The sequence below is a fragment of the Talpa occidentalis genome, unplaced genomic scaffold (assembly GCF_014898055.3).
Source record: "Talpa occidentalis isolate TD23 unplaced genomic scaffold, MPIMG_talOcc4v2.1 talOcc4.12, whole genome shotgun sequence".
Taxonomy (NCBI): Eukaryota; Metazoa; Chordata; class Mammalia; order Eulipotyphla; family Talpidae; genus Talpa; species Talpa occidentalis.
This window is the reverse complement of record NW_023601212.1, coordinates 65391935-65415657: the sequence shown is the minus strand read 5'-3', so window position 1 is coordinate 65415657 and position 23723 is coordinate 65391935. Positions and strand designations below refer to the sequence as shown.

At 38.8% G+C, this 23723-nt stretch overlaps 2 protein-coding genes across 2 annotated transcripts in view; both read right to left on the bottom strand.

Moving 5' to 3' along the window:
- The window catches only part of ATF6 (activating transcription factor 6), a gene marked incomplete at its 5' end in the record, with an annotated part of 192188 nt that overhangs the window by 66201 nt on the left and 102264 nt on the right, over nucleotides 1-23723 (bottom strand). The gene's annotated exons all lie outside the window — the stretch shown is intronic.
- On the bottom strand, nucleotides 19709-22147 carry LOC119241337 (proteasome activator complex subunit 3-like). The gene has a single exon (XM_037506577.2). The coding sequence runs from the start codon at nucleotides 21971-21973 to the stop codon at nucleotides 21233-21235; it is 741 nt and encodes a 246-aa protein (XP_037362474.1). The 5' UTR covers nucleotides 21974-22147; the 3' UTR covers nucleotides 19709-21232.

Sequence of the window (23723 nt, the reverse complement as noted above, 5' to 3'; positions counted from 1 at the left end):
AAAATTCAGATACTATTGAAGGTTGTCAAATGTTGGTTCTGCAGATCCACATAGAATAGAACTGACCTTCACTTGAACTAACTTACTAGATTAAGTAACCTCCCCTTCGAACTTACTGACTCACGCCCATAGCATACTGAACATTCATGAGTAGTTGAATTGTTTTTTCCAAAACTATTTGCTAATTCTATTTGTTAGTATAAATGTGCAATTTAATAAAACAATACATAAACTGACAAAAACAGTGTGAAAAGAGTAGGTTTTACACAATAAAACAAAAACAAACAATTATAAATCAGAGACATCCTGCAGGGGAGTAGGAGGGAGAGGGATCAGAGGGAGGGAGGGAGGAGCACAGGAGACTATGGTGATGGTGCACGGGTGCACTGGTGAAGGAAATTTTACGGCCACTACACCTAAGGTAGGGGGGGAAGCAAACATTGTTTAAAAAATGAACAATGATTTCAAAAAAATAGTGAGTAGGTTCTAAAAAAAATCCTCCCATTGCAAGACAACCATAAAAGACTGGGGGGAGTGGGGGCACATGACATGCATTCAGATAGTCTGAAGTTCTTATTCTAATTTCAGATAACTATAACTGGTGCTGGAAATGATGGTTGATATGTCCTGAGATTAGTTTATGCAAGACAAGCACACAGACCTCTAGGGGAATGACTCAAAGAAAGGATACTAACCGACATCAAAGTTGGCCAATGAATGTACATTTATAAAATGAAATAAAATAAAACAAGGATATAATTATATAGCTGTTTAAAAAAATGATCCTTGCTTTAACCAATTTTGTTAACTAAGAGGCCAGCTAATCTCTGTTATAATAGGTAAAACAGCTTCTCCTGTACTAGGAAACTGACTCAACGGTGAGCCCTTCATCTTTGATTGACAGGAATGTGCTTAATGTTTAATGATGTCCCCTCACAGGGAGAGAAACCCAGTCTGCAACAGTCTGTAGGCTGAAGAGGTTTCTCTTCAACTAAGATCTCCACCAGTCAACAAGTTTTGCATATCAGGCCCATACTAGTAACAATGGCTTCTTAATATTTTATATTTGTTTCACAGCCATTGGATTCAGGAGATATAATTGGTTTTCCAAAACAGAAAACTACAAAAAAAAAAACTTAAAAAACTACAAAAACAAAAAACTACAAAAAGCTACAAAAAAATTAAAAATGAAAATAACCTTTATGCTCATTTCAAAAAGAGCTTATTATTAAATTTCCTGTTTCTTTCCTAAAGGAACATATCATTCTATCTCATTGTTTTCTACTATCACTCCATCTCATTCATCACCTTATCAGTTATCTTTCAAGCTGCCAAATTGAAGAGCAGATCAAACCTTAAAAATAAGGGTACAATGCACCAGTTAGAAGTAGGCCTTTCAGGGGCCTCCCTGGTGGCGCAAGGGGTTAAGCATAGCACTAAGAAGCTATCCGCAGCCTCTGTAGCTGGAGTTCGATGCAGCCTCTGCAGCTAGAGTTCCATCCCCAGCCCTCCAGGGAGCTACCCAGACCTCTCCTGTCTTGCCCGCAGACCTCTCCTGTCTCACCCGCTGCTCCCCTCAGCAGTGTATTTCAGTCAATCTGCCTGTTCTGCTCCCCACTCTGTCTCTGGTGAATACACACACACACACACCCCCCGGCAACTCTGGCTTATGCCCCAGATCTTCTATGCATAAATAAATAGATCTTAAAAAAAAAAAAAAAAAAGAAGTAGGCCTTTCAAAGTTATGTATTTATTTATCCATTTATGTATCTATTAATTCTGGCAAGCTTATTAAGGAAAAGAAAAAGAGGAAAGAGAGAAAACTGCATAGACACAGACATGCAGTCTTAAAGGACACAATCCAGCTCAAAGTTATTTAAATCCACAACATTCTGAATTGTTTTTTTTTCTAGTGGTTATATTAATTGTTGCTCAGAGACCATATCTGTACATTCAGTAAAGTAGTTAAAAAGCAAAGGTAGTTAGGTAATTTGAAATCATAAAAATGTGCAGACACACTAATGACAGATGCTGAAAGTAAAAAATGCAAAAAGGAAAAAAAGAAGGGGTAGTAAATTTAACTGAAATGTAATCATTGAAAAAGTCTATTAAAATGTCTATGATGTAGAGCTTCCCATCATAGTAAAAACATAAGTGAAGTACATTACTCATCCCCAAACTAGAAATAGTTAAAATAAATAGTTAATATGAATGCAGTATTTGTGCTACTAATGTATGCAATAAAACTACAGACCAATAAAAGGAAATGTAATGCTTGCATCTGTACCATTAGTATGATTTCAGGCAGAGGAAGAATAAATCACAATGATTAGTATACAGCAGATGGTCCAAAAGTGAGCTAAGCTCTACATTTTTGACAAGAGGTAAAAACTGACACTAAATTCAAACTTGATAATGCTGGCAAGGTCACCAGAAGAAAAATTAGCTTGATATCCTAATAAGCACAGACTCAACTTTTGCTTTAAGACATGATTCTTGGGCCTCCCTGGTGGTGCAAGGGGTTAAGACGCAACCTATGAAGCCATCACAGCCACTGTAGCATGTTTGATCCCCGGCCGGGGAGCTACCCACATGGCGCAGCAGACCTCTCCTGGCTTGCCCGCTGCTCCCCTCAACAGTGTATTGAAGCATATCTGCCTGTTCTGTTCTCCACTCTGTCTCTGGGGAATCCTCTCACCCCCCCATACCTCTGACCTATACCCCAGTTCTTGTATGCATAAATAAATCTTTAAAAAAAAAGATATGATTCTCATGTCCAACTCTGCAAAAAGTCTTCAGACCTATCCAACTGACCTTGACCTCTCCTTTTAATGTATGTGTGTGTGTGTGTGTGTGTGTAAGTTTGAGGTGTACAGCACTGTAATTCAATACCTGTATCTACTACATCATGATCACCACCAAAAATCTAACTTCCATCTACCACCACCAACTGACCTTCTTTACTTGTTTTACCCACATTCTTCTCCCCCGCCCCTCTGGATTATCAGAATCCTAAGTCCTTTTTTTTTAATTCTTTTCCCAATTATGTTTCTTCAAGTAAAGCTGATTTACATTGTATTTGTTTTAGGGGTTATTGCTTCAAACCTCTACAAATGTATGTCTTCACACCAAGCCCACCACTAAAGCCCCAATAATCCTCCACCATGCTCCATTGCATTCCTTCCCTCCCCGCTTCCCAACCTGCCATCTTCCCTTTCTGGTTGCCTAAGTTTTGCAGTCAGATATCAAGGGTTTATTATTGTTTGTAAATGGCAAGACTTCATCTCTTTTGATAGGTGAGTAATATTCCACTGTGCATATATACCACATCTTTATTCATCTGCTAATGGACACTTAGGTAGTTTCCATGTCTTGGCTATTGTGAAAAATGCTGCAATGAACACAGAGGTACATGTATCTTTCTGAATTAATGCTTTTGTATTCTTTGAATAAATATCCAGAAGTGGAACAGCTGAATCATGTGATATTTCTATCCTCAGTTGTTTGGGAAAGTTTTATACTGTTTTCCATAATGGCTATCCCAATTTACATCACAACCAATAGCATACAAAGCACCAACAGTATACAGGGGTTCTTGTCATATCCTGATACTTATTTCTTGCATTTTTTATAATAATCATTCTAACTAGTATGAAGTGGTATCTCGGGTTTTGATTTACATTTTTGTTGGAAAAAAGGGGAAAAACTCTGGGTTGAGACAAAAAATAATGTAAAATAATTTTTAAAATTAGAAGGAGAGGGCAAACCTGTGCCCTCATTTGACACACTTTTCAAATGCCATGTGTGTGCAGGCAGCATGGCAGGGGGAGAAGAATCATCTCAATGATTCTACAACTTTCTGAAGGTAGAGAAAAGAGGTTTATATCAAGTTTATATTTATACAACTATCTTTCCTTGCATAATTCTCAGAGTCTGGATATTACCCCAGTCTTCACTAAAGATCTTGGTAATTTTCTTTCCAAAGCAATTTTGATCTTGGGCATCACACAAAAAAATAGGGAGGACTATAAAACATTCCTAAATTACATTTTAAGAAAAATCAGTCTTGATTAGGCAAACTACAAGTGGAAAAAAATATATACATCTCAAATCTTTTACTTCCTAAAATTTTAACTATCAGCAGCAATAATCTATCTATATACCTTAGTGGACAAATTTTCTCTTAGTCCTGGGTTCTCAAAAATAGCCAAACTGGACACTTGTTCACATTGGAAGCTGGGTTTTATTGCCAGCTGCAATCTGTGGTAAGAATAGAAGTCTGACGTGATACAGACCTTCCAAAATCCAGAAGAATTCTCTATTCAGATCAGTTTCCTTTCCCAAACCTACTATAAATCTCTTTATCATCGTACTTGAAATAGCAAGTTCTCAGTTTCCATCCAATTTTAAAGTGAATTTTTGAGATATAATCACATTTGTGGAAAATGAATGAAATTTTTGTGTGGTAAAATAAGGTTCTAGAAAGATCTCAACTACATTTCAGGTAATATTCGTTTAAAAGACAAATGACAGCTAACAGTATTAATTTTAATTCTGTAATAATGAGGTATCCATCAGAAAGCACTCATCTATGCTCAAAGAAGTCAGGATCAGAAGTGAACACGGTGACAGCTGAGGTGCTTGTAAAACAAAGAAGATAAATCAGACTCACCTGCAGGATGCCATAATCTAAATACCCACTTTCCTCACCCCCTTAAAAAAAGGTTCTGACACAGTAAGTCTGAGACAGACCAACAATTTGCATATTTAACGAGTATCCCTGGTGAGTCTGATGAGGACTTTGTATGACAGATGAGAGAAGGGCCACAACTGTGGTATGTGGCAGATGGGGCGAGCATGTCTTATCTGTTGATTTAATATTCCCTCTTCAGAATCAAGAGACTTCACTAAAGGCCTACATTACCTATCAAGTTTCTGAGGGTTTGGTTTTGTATTTTTTTTGGATATGTCACTATGCCAAAATCAGTCTTTTAAGAGGGCAAGGAAAACAACCCAGTTTTGTTTGAATTACACAGATAAAGGATTTTTTTTCCTGTGGAGAATTCATAATGGTCTTCTGGCACAGAAGCACCTTTAAAAATCAAATTAAATAAATCCTAGTACCAAAAAAGAGAAGAAAAGGTTCTCACAAGCCTAGTGATTTGAAGAATGTGGGCAGCCCTCTCTTACAGCACATGCCTTCCTATGCTTCCCAGCCAAAGTCCAGACCAGCTCTCAGTTTCTGCTGTGGTCTGAAGCACTTTACCTAGCCTTAGCCAGTCTGCTCTTCTCTTTCCCCTTCCAAAGGGTCATAACCACTGGAACAGTCCTCATAAATATTATATTCTAATTGTCAGATCCACTTGCTTTTGTTCAATTCTCACCCTACCTTCTCTGCAGCATCTGTCACTTTCAATTTTCCTTCCCCAAACACCCTGTTATCATTTCTTTCTGATCTGTGTGTCACACATACACACACACATACACACACACACACACACCCGTATACATTTTTTGGGAGGGATACCTTCCCTTCCACTCACATCCCACATGTTCTTGCCTCAGGACATTTGCACCAGCTGTTGCCCCTAGAATACACTTTCTTCAAGTAAGTGTATCAACTACCTTCACCTCCTTCAAATTTCCCTCAGACATCAGCTTCCCAATGAGATCTTTTTGGCTACCCTAGTTAAACTGAACACACACATCCCCACCAAACACACACACATTCTTTACCTTCTCTGTTTGACTTTTCTCCTTAATACTTGTCTGTCTTTATCCTTTAGAAGTAAGGTTTGCAATAGCTGATATTTTTATCTCTTGTTCACTGCTGAATCCTAAGGATCTACATTACATTTTTTCATACAGTAGGTATACAAATATGGTTTGTAATATAAATAAATTAGCTACAGGAGACCTATAACAATAGCCTTTTCCCTAGCTCTTTGTCTCAAGCAAACCATTTCAAAATAATACTAAGACATTATATGCTTTTTTTCACTCTTTGAAATTTGCACTGATGGTGAAAAAGCACGGTAAAACTGCTAGGCCTGGCATGAATCTAAGTAGTGACACAAAACTATAATACGAGTCATTGTATCTTTACTGCCACATATTCATAGCAAAAATAAATCAATATTAAGCGGCTACAAAAATTTTAAAGCCAGTTTCAATTAAGAATATCCTTGCTACGGCAGTAAAAATTATTAATATTCTCTCTGATGAAATGGGAAGTATGTGAAAAACAGCTCTGCCTACTAAAACTGGATAGCTGTCTCAAGAATAAGTACTTTTAAGTCACAGATGCAAGTTAAACTATTCTTTTTTTTTTTTGGAAATAGCACTTTAACTTAAGATAGTGACCAACAAACTATTGCCCATACATTTTCTTGAAAATGAGTCAAGTAAGCCTAGCACTTCAAAGAAAACAGTCAACAATATATACGGCAAATGACAAAATTTGAGCTGTCAGGTAAAACTCAGTTTTGGAAACCTTGTATCCACTACCATGAATGTGGTGACTTTCTTGATGTGATTAAATTTAATGTGATAATTTGATATTATATGATAAATTGCATCATTATTTGGAAGAGCTGCATAATTCAGTGAGCCATTATTTTCCAAACGATCAGTGCATGATAACTTTTAACTTACAGAGTATAAAAGTTTCATTAATATGGTGTCATATTGCAACAAATCTCTTAAGAAATAATCACTCCTTGACTTTTGATATAGTAGAAAAAAAATCCACTATCATTTGAAGAATATTAAAATATTCCTCCCTTTTCCAGCTACATATGTATAAGTGGATGGATTTTTCTTCACCTATTTAACAAAAACAATGTATTGCAACATAATGAATGCAGAAATACAGTGAGAATCCTAATTTACTTATGTCAGTTATTAGAAATTTGCAAAATGGTGAAACAATGCCACTCTTCTCACTAAAGAGAAAATATGTTTTGCTTTGGAAATTGTAATTATTTTTCATTAAAATATTTAAAATGTAATTGTTTTAAACAAAGGGTGAGACAAATCAAACCAATAACAAACCCTAAAAATCTGGCTGCAAAATTGAGGCTACCAGGTGGGGAGGAAGGAGAACAAAGTGGAGAGGGAGCACAATGGACTATGGGGGAGGAGGGCATGTGTCTTGGTGCTGAGTGTGGTGACACGAACCTGAGCAGTTGTGATCCTATGCCTCTGAATCACATACTGTGCTATAAATCAATTACCTTAGAAGGAAAAAGAAAAATATCAGATGGTTTCACTTATAGCAGGAATATAGGGGAACCCAATAAGACATCAGTGTAAAAAAAATAATAACAGTACCAAACACAACAAAGCAAAAACGGACAATTATAAATCAGAGACATAGTGCAGGGGAGGAGGAGGGAGAGGGATCAGAGGGAGGGAGGGAGGAGCACAGGGGGCTAAGGTGATGGTGCATGAGTGCATTGGGGAAGGAAATTCTATGGGGACTACGCCTGAGGGGGTGAGGGGATGCAGATATTGTTTAAAAGTGAACAATGATGTAAGAAAAATTAAAAAATAATATAAAAAGAGAAAAAAATCAATTACCTCAATTTAAAAGTTTTTACTGTAATTTTTTATTATTTCCAAATGAGTCATTAATATTTTAAGCATTTCTTAGTTTTAACTTCTATTAGTAACTAATGTTATTGAGCATCTTTTTAAATGTGCCTTTGGCCTTTCGTAGCTCTTCTGTGGAGAAGGGTTTACCAAATCCCCTGCCCATTTTTAAACTGGTTGTTTTTCTTCTTATTGTTGAATTTTAAATTTTCTTTTAAGTATTCTGAATAAAAGTCCCTTATTAAATATATGCTTTGCAAATAGTTTCTACTATTCTGAGGATTCCCATTTCTCTTTCTTAATGGTGTCCTATGAAGCATACATTTTTTTAATTTTGAAAATGTCTACTTTGTCCAAAATTTTTTCTGACTGTGTTTTTGGTGTCATATTTAATGCATCTTTAGTTTTATAAACTTTTCCAGAAAAGCTATATTATCTTATGTTCTCATCAGCGATGTACACACTGATTCCATTTCTTCACATCTTCGCCAGGATTTGGTTTTGTCACTATTTTTCTTTTTAGTCAACTATTGAGGCATAATTAAAGTATCAACTCCATTTCAACTTTCTTGGGCAAATTCCTGCCTACCCAACTTCTTTTTTGCCTTTCCATTCTCTACCAGCTAGGCCTATACAAAATTAACTGCCCCTCATTTCTGTTCCCACATCTCCTTACACTTAAAATATTACAGTTTGTGATCCAACCACTATGGAAAGCTGTCTGGGGTTTCCTCAGTCTACTAAAAATGGAGCTACCATATGACCCAGCAATTCCACTACTAGGGATCTACCCAAAGGACACAAAAACGCTGATTCAAAACAACACCTATACCCCTGTGTTTATTGCAGCACTATTTATAATAGTAAAACCTGGAAACAACTCAAATGCCCAAAAATGGATGACTGGATCAAGAAGATGTGGCACATATGCACAATGGAATATTATTCAGCAATTAAAAAAGATAAACTCATGCCATTCACAGCAACATGGATGCAGATAGAAGGAATTATGCTCAGTGAAATAAGCCAGAAGGAAAAAGAAAAATAGCGATGGTTTCACTTATAGCAGGAATATAGGGGAACCAAATAAGACATCAGTGAAAAAAAAAGTACAAAACACAACAAAGCAAAAAGGGACAATTATAAATCAGAAACATAGTGCAGGGGAGTAGGAGGGAGAGGGATCAGAGGGAGGGAGGGAGGAGCACAGGGGACTGTGGTGATGGTGCACGGGTGTACTGGTGAAGGAAACTCTGGGTACTACACCTGAGGGAGTTGGAGGGAGCAAATATTGTTTAAAAAATAAACAATGTTGTAAAAAATAATTAAAAAATAAAAAAATTACTTATCTGTAAATATGAAAAAAATTACAGTTTGTGTTAACATATTTGTTTCTCTTGGGCTACATGCTTCAGGGTATGATTCATAATTATAAGATCCAAAGGTCTCTGGAAATTATATGAGATATTCTGCTTAAATATGTATATTTATTTTTCTTTGGAAAGGAAGGATCTGTAATCAAAGATGAAGAAGAATCACTGCTTGAGAGAGGAAATTCCATTGTTCAATTCCCAGCATCTCAGGCTAAAGGTACTCAATAAATATTCCAGTATGAATCGCTCTTTTAGTGCAAAAATTATCTCATTCAAAATTGTTATATATCTTATAGACAAATGACTTCAATGCTATGATTAGTTTATTTACATCAAAATGAGAAGATACAGCTGTAGCCATAATGTGCTCAAATGGTTAGGCATTTATAGTGAGGCCTATCTGGGAATTGGACCTAGCTCTGTTAACAATTTTATTCCAATATACCAACAATCACCAAATCAAAATATTACTAAAATCACCATGGAACATGACATAGAGACATTCAAAGTGAAAAATACAATTCACTCATTAAAGGCAGTTACCAGTTGTCAAGAGAATTGTGTTCTGTCCATTGCCTGGGTAGGTTTCTGAGATGTCCTTAAATAAAAGGAAATCAGGGCCTCCCCGGTGGAGCAGCGGTTGAGCTCTGGGTTGCGAAGCTGCCTGCAGCCTCTGCAGCACCGTTTTGATCCCCGGCCACCAGAGAGGGTCCCACATGGTGCACAGACCTCTCCTGCCACCCGCTGCCCCCCTCAGCAGTGTACTTTGTCGGTCTGCCTGTTCTGTTCCCCGCTCTGGCTCTGGTGAATTCTCTCACCCTCCCGCGCTTCTGACTGTACCCAGTGCTTGTATAAATAAATAAATAAATCTTTTAAAAAATAAAAAAAAAATAAAAAAAGGGAATCAATATCTATCATAGTTATCTTCCAATTCATATTTGTCCATAACACAAAATTCCTGTACTCTCTGTGTGTATGTCTGCCCTTTCTTTGGTGTGTGGTCTTGAAGCATACACTATCTTTATCACTAATCATATAGCACATAAATATAGCAGGGGGAAATATTATCATAATCTTTATAGACTCTAATTTGTATGAATGAAAGTTTAATTATATGAAAGTAAGGATTAGGGATGCTGTAAATGAAGATGAGTTGAAGTAACGTCACATCAGTATTGAGAATTACTTCAATAATGTTGATTGAATCCTAAAATGTATTTGTATGAACTATTCTAACAATAAATAAATATAAAAATGTTACTTTCAAAATAGTTTTGATGATGTTACATATTAGTAATTATTTTATATGTTTTGACTGATAATTACTGGAAGTAGCTGTTTGCTATTCACATTAGTATTCACCAAACCTATGAATATAAATTCAATTCATGGTTCACTTAAAACATACTTAATGATATTTATGGGAGGAAGGGAATGCTGGGATTGAAAATATGTCTTTAAAAATTACTTCATATTGGGCCTCCCCAGTGGCACAGAGGTTGAGCGCTGGGTTGCGAAGCTGCCCGCAGCCTCTGCAGCGCGGGTTCGATCCCCGGCTGCTCCCCGGCCACCGGAGGAGGGTCCCACATGGCACGCAGACCTCTTCTGCCGCCCGCTGCTCCCCTCAGCAGTGTCCTTGGGTCCTTCTGCCTGCTCTGCTCCCCGCTCTGGCTCTGGTGAATTCACTCACCCTCCCACGCTCTGACTGTGCCCAGTGCTTGTATAAATAAACAAATAAAAATAAATCTTTAAAAAAAAATTACTTCATATTAAGTACATACCAACACCTCATATATATGCCCATTAGAAAAACTTGTTTTATAATAAAGAGATTCTTATACACTTGAGCAATATAAAAGATCAATAAATCCTCTGGATGTGTTAGTCAATGGGTTGGTACAATTTGATCATTTAAAGAAACAGTACTGCTTCCTGAAATTACTGAGAGATCAAGATCATTTCTAAGAAAATAAACTTGACAGTGTAGCTAAAAATTTCAGAACTGATTTCAGAATAAATTTAGTTAGTTTAGAAATTAGTGACGTTTAAAAGAGACTAAACAAAATAATTAAAGGAATAACTATATTTTGGTATTAATCATTACAAGAAACACCAATCTCTTATATAAATATACTCAAAATGTTTAAATTAAAAGATCAAATATAACACTACTAAAAGTCTCAAGCTTACTTTCTAGGCAGAGCTTTAAATAAAAACTTTTTTAATGGGTTTAAATGATTTCTGAGATAGCAATGGAGAAACTAAAAGGAAAGAGTAATATAATTCTTCTTACTAAGATAATTCCGTCTCTGCTTTCAAAACTTTCATTTTTTAAATATCACCAACTTTCATATTTTCAAATGAAGCTGAAGATCATTAGTTCTGCAGCAAACTTTTAGAGAAATGTCTTAGATTACATAATCTGTACGTTTGTCTTGGTATATGTACTTGCAAAATGAAAAAGTAGCACATGCTACAAAATTAAGGAGACAATCTTTTCATAAACTAGTTATTTCATAAACTAATTATTTTCATAAACTTGCTTTATTCTGACTTCACTGATTGCCAAGAATTTCCCTTCTTTCTAAAAGTATAAACAGAAATTACATTCATAAATAACATTTTGTTCTTTCTCCGATATTAACTGCTTGGTCTTAAAATAATTTCTTATAATACAATAATGTAGAGTTTAAATGTGAAAGATATTTGACTTCTTATTGAAAATATGAACCTCCCAGCTTACTAGCCTCATGAAAGTGGCTTTCTGAGAGGTATTTTTTTCATGCCATCTGTTAATTATTATAAGCTGATTGTTATTCCTACATAGGACAGTAACTTCTACACAGGACAGTTCTAGAAGGTTGCCTAATAGAAGTACTGGATTAAGTTGTAAGATATAGAGGCCCTGGGATCAATAATTCTGTTGCTTGCCTTATAGCATAAAATGTAGGAAAGAGCAAAGTGTTCATCAATATTAAAGCAGCAGAGTTATAAAGCAGTGGAGTATTACATTCACTATACTTTATTTAAACTGTTTAAAATTTATAAAATAGTTTTTACCCAGAATGTTTTGTCTTTATATTTACTAGTAAATAAAACAATAAAATGTAAGAGAATTCTTTCAAGTATTTAACAAAGTATCTAACGTTTAAGTATTTAAGAAATAATTTTGTAATACAGAAACCTGGACGGGCACAACACTATGTTCATGACCATAGAGAATCAGTTTTGAAAAATAAGCTTCAGAATTCTTTCCTCTTTGATATACTAGACTTACTGCTCCCTAACTCTTGGTTATAAAACTAAGAGAATTACTGATGTTTCTAATGGGGTAAGAAAGTTGTTTTCAAATGGACTTGTACAGCCTGAGGATTCAGTACAGATGTTTGGAATAACTTGCAGCTGTTACAGGGTGAACAAGCTTAAAGAAATCACTGAGAATATTCAAGGAGAATTGCCAGGAATACTTTAAAACATCTATTTTATCACAAAATGAAAAACATTTAACTAAAACATCAAAATAGTATAAAAAGGTAGCTGGACTTTAATTCTGCATCAGATTTTTAGCTGTTACTCGCCATTTTAGCATATCCCTGGGCACACTCATCCACACGCATGCTCAGTGGGCGCAAAGTGATGCCATTACCATGTCTTCTGGGTAAAGGGGAAACAATTTTATTTATTTTGATCCAGTCTTGGTTTAATTTAATTCAAAACATTTATAAACTTACTAAGGGATAAAGAATATCCTTATTCTCAAGAAACCTATCTAGTGAGGATGATGCAAGGATCCAGTATTATGGGAATCAACACCCAAATGCTGCTCCTTGTGGAATACGACCTTGCCTGCCAGTATTCTTAGGCACTAGAGGTAAATTACTTTCTCATCCAGATTTATCTCAAGTTTTATATAAGAGGTCAAACTTACCATCTATTTGGTTTCTAGGAGCATATAGAGTACCCCTGAATTTGCAATACAGAACTAGTACTCTGGGCTCTCACAAAAAACCTGGGTAAGGGATATAACATTCAGAAGGAATGCTTAAGGCGCAAGTTAGCCATTCACTCCTAGAGGCATTATAAGTTCCAAGATCAAGTTGGACTCTGATAAGGCTTGTTTCACAAAATCTAGCTTCTCTCTGAATAGCTTTAACTGGTTGTACATGTGAACTAGATGACAAATCAATCAGAAGTATATTAAAAGTCTAAACATCTACACTTAATATACAACTATAGAAAGTTTTAGTTCAGCTCCAAGGCTTATCCCATTACCTTAGAAATCTTGGCCTTCGAGCAGTGCTAACACAAATATACGGTGAGTCATCTATGCAAACCATGTAACTTTAAACTGTCTAGTATACACAGTAAAAAGTAAAAAGCAGTGAAATTAATTTTAATAATCTTATTAAACCAACATGTCCAAAATACTATCATTCAACATGTAAACAACATGAAAATTGAGATATTTTACTTTTTTCCCTTCATACTAAGTCTTGGAACTCTGGCGTATACTTTACACATACAACACACATCCGAGTCCTATGAAGACTATTGGTCACTGCGTTGAGGAGTGGAGCTGCAGGATAAACTCCTTTTGGAAATTGCCCTTTTCAGCTTTCTTCCCAACAGAAATCTACAGGTCCTCTGCTTTCCCACTTTATTCTTTAGGTTATTAGGATCAGCAGTCATTGACAACTCCAATTAGCAGTTCTAAGGTAGTGAAGACTGGCAGGGAGGGGAGAGTCTTTCCTAAGACACTTTAAGCCCAGAGAGTCAAAAGTAAAATAAACACACTCTGTGCTCTACTTGTCCTGGGCAATCTCCAAATGCTCTAAGAGCACCATCCTTGAACCCAAAAGGCATTGCTGATGGTGTGAAACAATTCCTCCTCTGGCTAGAGAGCTGTGGGTGGCAGCGGGGGGGGGGGGGGGGGGGGGGCAGGGAAAGGGGTATTAAAACTTGTGGGGGTTATTTAATAGGGGTCTTTTTAAAAAAAAAGATTGATTTATTTATTTATACAAGCACTGGGTACAGTCAGAAGCGCGGGAGGGTGAGAGAATTCACCAGAGCCAGAGCGGGGAGCAGAGCAGGCAGAAGGACCGAAGTACACTGCTGAGGGGAGCAGCGGGCGGCAGGAGAGGTCTGCGCGCCATGTGGGACCCTCCTCCAGTGGCCGGGGAGCAGCTGGGGATCGAACCGGCACCGCAGAGGCTTCAGGCAGCCTTGCAACCCAGCGCTCAACCACTGCGCCACCGGGGAGGCCCAATAAGGGTCATTTTTTTATGAACAAAATTAAACTACATTTGACATACAGAGATTGAGCTTTTTATCTCTTTAGAGAATCTTTAAGTAAAAATATTACTGTTCATCCTAGTTTATAAATATTTTTTAATTTCTCTTAAATTTTGCAGAATAAAATAACATACTACTTCACAGGGACAATATGTTAGTTTGCTGAATTCTACTAGTTTGTAGTTTCTAAAACTCTCTTTTAATATAACCTCATTTACTGATAATTAGTAGTAGTGTGGAGGAAAAAAGCACTGGCCTGCAGTAGAAGATGATTTGGCTCTCCACCTGGCTTTGTCACAAATTTTGCAATGATTTTAACTCTGAGTCTCAATTTCTTCAGTTGTAAAATTATGTGGGGGGTAAAAGTACATCTCTCAGTCTCAGAAATCTAAATTGGAAATTATATTTATTCAAGAATTTCAAAATACTTTGAAAGCAACATTATTTGAAACAAATGCCATTCCGTTTTATTCATCAGTTCCTGCTCGTTTTTCACCAACAAAAATAACCCGTGATATTTTCTATGTGAGGGAATTCACTAAGTTCAGGTTACTAAGGACACATGTTAATTTTGAGGGACCAGAATCACTAACTTTCACTGATATGTCTCCTAATTCACCTTGAGGATTCAAATGTATGATCATCTACTAGGAAGCACCTACTGTTGATGCTGTTGATGAAAAGGTAAGACATTTTGTTTCCCACGGAAAACTCTAGTTCAAGGTGAGCAGATGCCTGCATGTGTCAGAAGTACAGTGTGCTAACAGATCAAGAGCGATCGAGCACCTCTTTCTGAAACTGACACAGTCCTGTTTCATCAAAAAGATCCATAATTTTTAAAAAATGCCTTGATGTCAACATACAATAACATCTTTTAAAAGTGTTTAACTGCTGACAGAAGATTTAGGATTCCCTTCTACTTATATACCAAATCATATAAGCAGGAACCACTCACCTAACCAGTGTGTAATTGCTTTCTTATCTTAGAGAAGTCATTAAAATATCTCCTTTTGGGAGGGGGGTGGTAGTAAGCACTAAATAATAAAATGATCACTAATACAATGCTAATACCATTATTGAGCCCCAACTCAAATGCAGAATAAAACCCTAATATCTAGACCCTAATATCTAGTCATTTCATCACATGCACTCCGGGCTACCAGATCTCCATTTTCCACACCAGTGGAAAATCTCTGCCTCAGATGAATTATTCTCACAGTTACATAGCAGAACCTAAAGAATCCTTGGAAACAGAATGTTGTTTGACTCTGGGGGTATCAGTCAAATGAAATTGTTAGGGGGAAAGGATGTCCTGAGCTAATCCCATACAGGCTTTGTGGACCCCACCTCCACTCCAGACTAAAGCCATTAAGGCATTGGGAAAGACAAATCCCGCCACCACTAAAGGGAGGGTGGCTGGGACCTGAGGGTGGAGTTGGGCAGCCAGGTTGGATATAAAAACCAAACACGTGGGCCTTGGGGGGGCTCGCTATCATTCGCCTCCTGGCTTCAAGGCTCCTGGCTCGCGGCCAGCTCTCAGAGTGCCATTTTGGGATTCCTGATCGGCGGATTGGGTAGGAGTCATTTAAAACTTTGTCTCCCACTTTTCTCCCTGAGCTGTACATTTTCTCATTTCCCCTTCCCTTGTAAATAAACCTTTTATTAACCTTTCGCGTGTGCCTGCAGTAGAGCATTGATAAGTCCTTTTAAGCGCGCGGGTGAGGACCCACAGTCAGGCACCCCGTTTTGTATTGGGGTTGCTCTACAACAGTTTGGAACCCAGCGTGGTTTCCAAGTTACACCCGCGGTTGACCAGCCCAAAGTAACATTCCTTGCGTTGGTCACCATAAGCGCACTAGTTCTCAAAGCCTGTATGGGATTAGCTCAGGACATCATTTCCCCCTAACAAAATGATAATACTAATAAGAATGGATGTAAACACAAATGCTTATCCTCTACTAAGTATGCATATAATATATTGCAATAATATAAAAACATATGTATGCATCATTTAAAATAAGTGGACCTCCCGGGTGGCACAGCGGGTTGAGCGCAGTGCTATGGAGCTGTCTGCAGCCTCTGCACGGTGGGTTCGACTCCCAGCAGGCCAGGGAAATTGCCACATGACGCAGCAGACCTTTCCTGTCCCACCCGCTGCTCCCCTCAGCAGTGTATTTCAGTGGATCTGCCTGTTCTGTTCCCCACTCTGTCTCTGGTGAATCTTCTCACCCTCCTGCACCTCTGGCCTGTACCCCAGCTGTTGTATAAAAAAATAAAATCTTCAAAAAAATAAGTGAAACCACACATACATTTAATAACTTTGCTAAACCAGCGAGTTATAGGTGCTTTCTCCAACTTTATTTTCAAAATCTCTCAAATAGTCCTTCTTAAATTTAAAACATTTAAAATTGATCACATAGTTATCTAGTAATAGTTGAGAGCACTTAATATGAATTCTGTAGCAATATGAAAACCTCATAAAAACTACAAAAAAAGTTGCCTTTAACAACCAAAGAAGAATTTATAAACAATTCGGTAATTTTTAAAAGCCATTATGTTCCAAAGTTTAAGAATTTTAAAATTATGTCTCATCTACATTATTTCTGTGGTTTAAGAAAGGTATTTCACTCGGTTCTAAAAATCAGATCCACAGGTTTCAGAGTTTCCAATGAAATTTGACTTAGCAACTTTCATAAATTGCAAAAGAAATTTAAAATTTTTTAATTCCATGGGTTTTTAAAAACCATTTAAGAATAATGCATCAAAACATAGACACTCTGAATTCCTTGTTTTAAAGGTACAAAAAGGGGTTTAAGTACTAACAATAGGCAAGTAATTTACATTGGCTGCTATGTTTTGACATGAGTTCCAAAAAACAGGTTTATCATTACAAAAGCTTTTCCAACCATATACAACAAAGGGAAAATCACAAAGAGCTTAATTTTTGCAGGAGCAGGGACTTTATCAAAGCATTCCAGCTCCAATTTAGTGTGATACACAGTGTTAGAATAGGGAGAAACACACAAATACCAAAAATATTTAACCAAAGGACATGCTTATTTTCTTAGTAAAAGACATTTCTGGCTATTAGAGACTATTTCAATCTGTCAAAAGGAGCAAACGAAAGAGGATAGTTGTACTGTTAGGGGGAAAAGGATGTCCCAAAGCAAATTCCATATAGGCTTTGTGGACTCCACCCCCACCCCAGGTAAAAGCCAAAGACACTGGGAACTCCAAATCCCATCACCACCAAAGGGAAGGTGGCTGGGACCTGAGGGTGGGGTTAAGCAGCCAGGTGGATACAAAAGGCAGACACGTGGGCTTTGGGGGCTCTCTCCATTTTTGGGCTCTCGGCCAGCTTGCAGCTCCGGCCAGCTCTGAGAGTGACTTTGGGTTTCCAGGTCTTCGGATCGGGTAGGACGCATTAAAGACTTTATTTCCCTATTTTCTCCCTGAGTTGTACATTTTCCTTATTTCTTTTTCTCTTGTAAATAAACCTTTTATTAACCCTTTTGTGTGTGTCTGTAGTAGAGTATTCATAAGTCCCTTTAAAGCGCGCGGGTGAGGACCCACAGCCAGGAACCCGTTTAATATCGGGGTTGCTCTATAACAGCTCTATGTACAGAAGGAATATTTTAAACCTTAGATGACTGACTCTGGCTGAAAACCTAAGCAACATTTGGACTTCCCTTACTTTGTCCATCATACACTTGTGTGCAATTAAATGCCTTTCAAGGATAATAGTATGAGCTGATGTTCCTGGTACTTTCCTGAGTCAGATACAACACCTTACAGGGAAAATAAAAGAACCCTTGAGGGGTAATCTCAAATACAAACAGACGTCTTTCTCTTAGGCAAAATCTTTCATTGTTATTATTTAGGGTTAGATTTAAATGGCTTGGGCTTTTCAGAGTTTCAGCAAAAGAACAAACTCATTTTACCTTGGTATCATTTTTTAGAAGTTTACTTTCAAAATAAAGGTTTCACTAAACCAGTTTACAAATCTTTTTAAACTTCACAGATTATAATCAATATGCAAATCCATTCAGTAAGGACAGGTTCAGGAATAAGCTGCATTTTCTCCATACAATTGTTAGGGGGAAGTGATGTCCTGAGTTAATCCCATACAGAATTAACTTTGTGGACTCCACTCCCACTCCAGACTAAAGCCATCAAGACTCTGGGAAAGACAAATCCCATCACCACCAAGGGAGGGTGGCTGGGACCTGAGGGTGGAGTTGGGCAGCCAGGTTGGATATAAAAAACCAAACACGTGGGCCTTGGGCTCTCTCTGGCTCGCGATCGCTCGCCTCCTGGCTTCACCGCTCCTAGCTGGCGGCCAACTCTGAGAGCGCCATTTTGGGATTCCTGGTCGGCGGATCGGGTAGGACGCATTTAAAACTTTGTCTCCCACTTTTCTCCCAGAGCTGTACATTTCCTCATTTCCCCTTCCCTTGTAAATAAACCTTTTATTAACCTTTCACGTGTGCCTGCAGTAGAGCATTGATAAGTCCTTTTAAGCGCGCGGGTGAGGACCCACAGTCAGGCACCCCGTTTTGTATCGGGGTTGCTCTACAACACAACTACAAATGAAATTAAAAGACCATAATGGTGACTGAAACAGAATTTTATGTCTCAAATTAATTCACCGTCCTCATGGAGAAATACAGTCTTTTCAATCTTTCAGGTGAAACAAAATGAAAAAAGGCAGAGGAAAGGCTAGAAATTACTGGCACTTTCAGGGCAGACATTGATACCGCCTCAGAAAACGGTCAAAGGCAGTACTGCCTGAGAAAAACAAACCACCACCCACCAGTCATGTGGTGTAGTTCAAATTCAGAATATTTCTTTAAAAAAAAAAAAAAAAACAAAACTAAGAAACCATCTCTGCTTTACATGTTAAACAATTCCTGCCATTAAATAGGAGATTTTTTTATAGCAGCTTATAGAATCAAATCTGTACAGTAATATTTCACAATGGTATTCATCCTTAGCAACCAAAAGAAGTTGTTGAAGAGAAACTCTGAAAGTCTTTTTCAAAATGATTTTACTCTTTAAGTGAGGAACTGGAGGAGGGATGATTAGGATCAATTACAAGAGAGAAATCACAAAACCTTATCTACAGCAAGATTAGAACTTTTGCTGCAAGGCATTTATCCTTACAAACATACAGAAGGAAAGGGAAGTTTGGTACAATTACTAGATACTAAACTCTGACTTATATAGTCACTTATTTCAGCGGGTCTTATATTAAAATTAATTCAGAAATACAAAGGTATCCATGGAAATTACAGGGAAAGGAAATTTCAATGGGAATATAATCTCATCTCTCACAAAAAACTAGGTATTTTTCCCACAAATAACTCAATGAGAAATAATTGCATGAACTTATTACTATAAAATACAATAAAAATTGAAGTTACAATTTATATTGTATACAATCTCAAAAATTTTATGAGGAATCAGGGCAAAATCAACTGAATATGGAAAAGATAAAGCTATCTGTTAGGCGCAGGAATAATCTCATTCCTAGAAATACAAAGTTATCAAAATTAACTCCCACTATGCCACTGCTCTGGGTGTTTCCTTGATGGTAGAGGAAAAAAAGGAAAAAAGAAAAAAAAGTAATTCCCATTCATGTTTTTGCCAAACTTGTATTATATAACTTCCAGCAGCAGTGGAAGTTATATTTTGCCCTCAAGTAGTACTACTACTGAAAAAAGGGGCTCTTGAATAAATGTACTTCCACTGGCTAAAGTACTTTTATCATCAGAAAATACAAAATTCTGAACAAAAGCCATTACAGAGAAAGCATTCATTACATCACACCAGAAGCAAGAAATTCTGATGTATAAGGTGACTCACAGTGCAATACCTTACTTTACCTGTACATGAACTCTGGAAAAGCTAAACTTGAAAAATACCAACAGTAAAGATCACTGGTGAGCAGAAAACAGTGGTTTCCCCTCACCGATGCAGCAAAAGCAAGAAAAAACCCGAAAGTTACATTTTAGAGTCTTCAGATGTAAAGAATGTTCCCTATAACGTAAGAGGGAAACTCTTGGGCCCACAGCTAATATCCTAAGAAGCAAAGGGGAAAGGAGACAAAAATAAAATCAAGAGTAATAAAGGTAAACGTATAAAAAACCTGAAGAATTTAGAGGCTCTTATGAGATAAATGGTGACAGAAAAGAAATTCTAAACTGTGGGTAAAATGGAAATGAGAACATGTTGAAATGGGAGAAGGCTGTGCAAGGAAGCCATTGGCACAGACGCTTCACTCTAAGGGAGATATGGATGTTCACTGCTTTAGAAAGAACATCTACTACTCCTTACATGCTCATTCTCCTTACACATCAGAGTTGAAAAAAAAAAAAAGAGAAAGAATCCAACTAAGGGAAGACCTCTACATCTGAAGATAAAAGGTAAGCACACTTCGGCCATCATAAAGTGTTACAACCAAGTTTTATTGCAATCTGCTAAAGCAGTGGCATATAAAATCACCTAAACACATCCCTTTAAAAGCCTTTCCTCGACCAAATACAAATGACGTAAAAGCATTTCTGAGGCTTGTTTGAAAACAGCAACAATAGCAGAGCCTTAGGGAAAGTTTCCTTTAACTTTCTTTTAAATGTCAGGTTTTTCGTGAATAACCCCTGAAATCCTTCAGGGTTACCAATGCCATAAAGAATCCTTGGCCAACATTTATCTGCTTTTAAAATGGCAGCCCTTCCTCCTTGGCCAACCTGAACCACGTGCGACCAAACGGTGTGTCCCTGTTCTCTCCCTGAAAGAAAGGTCAAAAATTACACCCCAAGAGGATTCAGTATGAGAATAAGCTGCATGAAATTCTCATTAAACAGTAACGCACATTTCCAGGGGTTTCATCACCTGCAGAGTCATTAACAAGCAGCCTTCCAGTTGCCTAGACAGTTCAGCCAACTGCCGAAGGAAACAGGGGAGAAGAAAGGTGCTCAGTACAGGCTGTGGGTATTGGTGCTCCGAGGGGTCTTGATCTTCTCTATGTTCTTGAGGATCACGTCGTGCAAGGTGGCGTACTGGTTCCGCACGTGCAGCAGGATCTGGCGCACGCTCAGGTACTCGTTCTCGTCGACCTCCGCCACGGTGCGGCGGTAATCTTCCACCTGCGGGTACTTCACTATCTTGGACACCAACTTGGCCCGGGTGTTGTAGTAGGTAGAGAAGCGGCGCAGGTAGGAGGCTGCGGTGCTCTCCACGGTCCACAGCTGGTCTACGGTGTCTTCCTGGATGGACACTCCAAAGTTGTTGCCGTCCTCCACCTTGGGGATGAGCAGCTGCACCCATATGCGCACTGTGTTGCATTTCTCTCGTAATAGCTCGATCTCGGGTTTCACCTGCTCTATCAGCTCCACCAGATGCTGGTTGCTCCGCAGCACCTGGCCCTCGCCACCTGGCAGCATGGGTGCTTTGACCGAAGCCTGCGTCTGCAGAAGCTGCGGCTCCCGGTTGGGCCCATCGCCGGCGGTGTCGGGGACGGCTGGGGGCGCCGGCGCTGGCACTGAACGGATCCTGGACAGGTCCTGCAGGCGAAGCTCCTGGACCCGACTGTCCAGCTCGGAGAGCTTCTGCGGGAAGAAGGTGGACACCAGGTCCTCGGCTTCCTGGGCAATGCGGGTCCGAAACGACTCGACCTTACCCTGCACATCCTGCTCCGGCTTCAGTGGGGAGGCCATGGCCCCCAGGGAGGCCGAGCGTTGGCTGGACCGCACCTGGACGTCCCTCTCCTCCGCACGTGGGCTGGGCTTGCCACTACCTCCAACTCCCAACAGATCGCGCCCCACGCCGGAAGTGACGCCCGTTCGTGCCCGCAGGAGAGGGAGGCGCACGCGGGTCCCGTTCTTCCCCAGGAGCCCACTATCCCCGGAACCAGAGCAGAGAGGTCGCGCTCCAGGGGTCCGGTGACCTGCGCTGCCCCTCTCCCGGCGACCGGCTGGCCCCGGGCAGCCTAAGCACCTAAGACATGGCGACCCGGGACACTCAACAAGGCCGTGCCCGCAGGTCCAGGCGCGGGACCTATGGGCTTGGAAGGCACCTTCCTGAAACCGCTGCTCCCGGAGAAACCCAAGTCACCTCCACGGGTAGATTGGGGCTGTCGATGCTTTTTCACTAGAAAGTTGTTGGTGGCTCACGCTAGTGCAGCATTTCAAACTGTTCATCAACTTCCGAGGCCTTTTATGGCTTACTCCAAACACTTAGGTTTAAATTAGGAAGTTATGTGACTCTTCTTAAACGCAGCCTTTGGGAGATAATTAATATAAGTTGAATCTGGTCTGGTAATGGGTCCTGGTCAGATTTCCTGAATTTATTCCTTAATTGTGGTTCCACAGGGGAATATCCTTGTCTTTAGGAAATACTAGTGTATTAAGGCAGAAAGTGAGGTACTTAATTTATTCTCAGATGGCTCAGAAACAGTGTACCTGTGTGTGTACAAAGATAATGCTAAAGCAGGTGAAGAAATGTTTAAAAAAATAGATCTGTATAAAGTATGTATAATCTGTATAAAGTATGTATAATGTTCAGTATTATTCTTGTAACTTCTATGTAAATTTGAACTTATTTCAAAATAAAAAGTGGGAAAAAAAAACCCTGCTTTTTCCTTAAAGTATTTGGGAATCATAGGCAAATTCTGTAATTCTAAAATTTCACCCTACATATTTATGTTCATTTTCTTTTTTTCTGAAATCCTTCTGATCAGTTCCTTGCAACAATGCAGGACTAAAGGCCATGTCTATGATTTTTATACTACAATGATCAAAGTTTAGTTCAAAAATGATTATTCTAAAGATGTAGTATACTTTCCTATGCAACTCTCACCCCCCTTGGGCTGCCCTTCCTAAGGGGCAGGAGCCAAATCTTAATTTGTTTTCATTGCATCTGGCACAACGCAGGGCGGGAAGCAGGTGCTCAATAGGTGTCTGATGAAATGATTTTTGAATTGTAATATTTGGGGTAGTAATAAATTCAAACTGAAAGGAAAATATCAACCAGACTGGGAGACTGCTTACAGGAAGTATATTTAGGAGTGGTCTAGAAATGAGTGTTTTTTTTTTTTTTTTTAAAGATTTATTTATTTATTCATACAAGCACTGGGTACAGTCAGAAGCTTGGGAGGGCGAGAGATTCACCAGTGCCAGAGCGGGAAACAGAACAGGCAGACTGACGAAATACACTGCTGAGGGGAGCAGGGGCGGCAGGAGAGGTCTGCGCGCCATGTGGGACCCTCGCCCGACGGCCGGGGATCAAACTGACACAGCAGAGGCTGCGGGCAGCTTCGCAGCCCAGTGCTCAACCGCTGCGCCACCGGGGAGGCCCCTAGAAATGAGTGTTCTTGAAATAAACCCCCATGGAAAGGACAAGATAAAATAGTGGGAAAAAGTGAACTCTGATGCAATCTCAAGTCCTCAACTGATCTCATGGGGCAAC

Bases quoted from the DNA above. Each gene is read 5' to 3' on its own strand.
- LOC119241337 (XM_037506577.2), bottom strand. From the start codon at position 21,973: ATGGCCTCCCCACTGAAGCCGGAGCAGGATGTGCAGGGTAAGGTCGAG.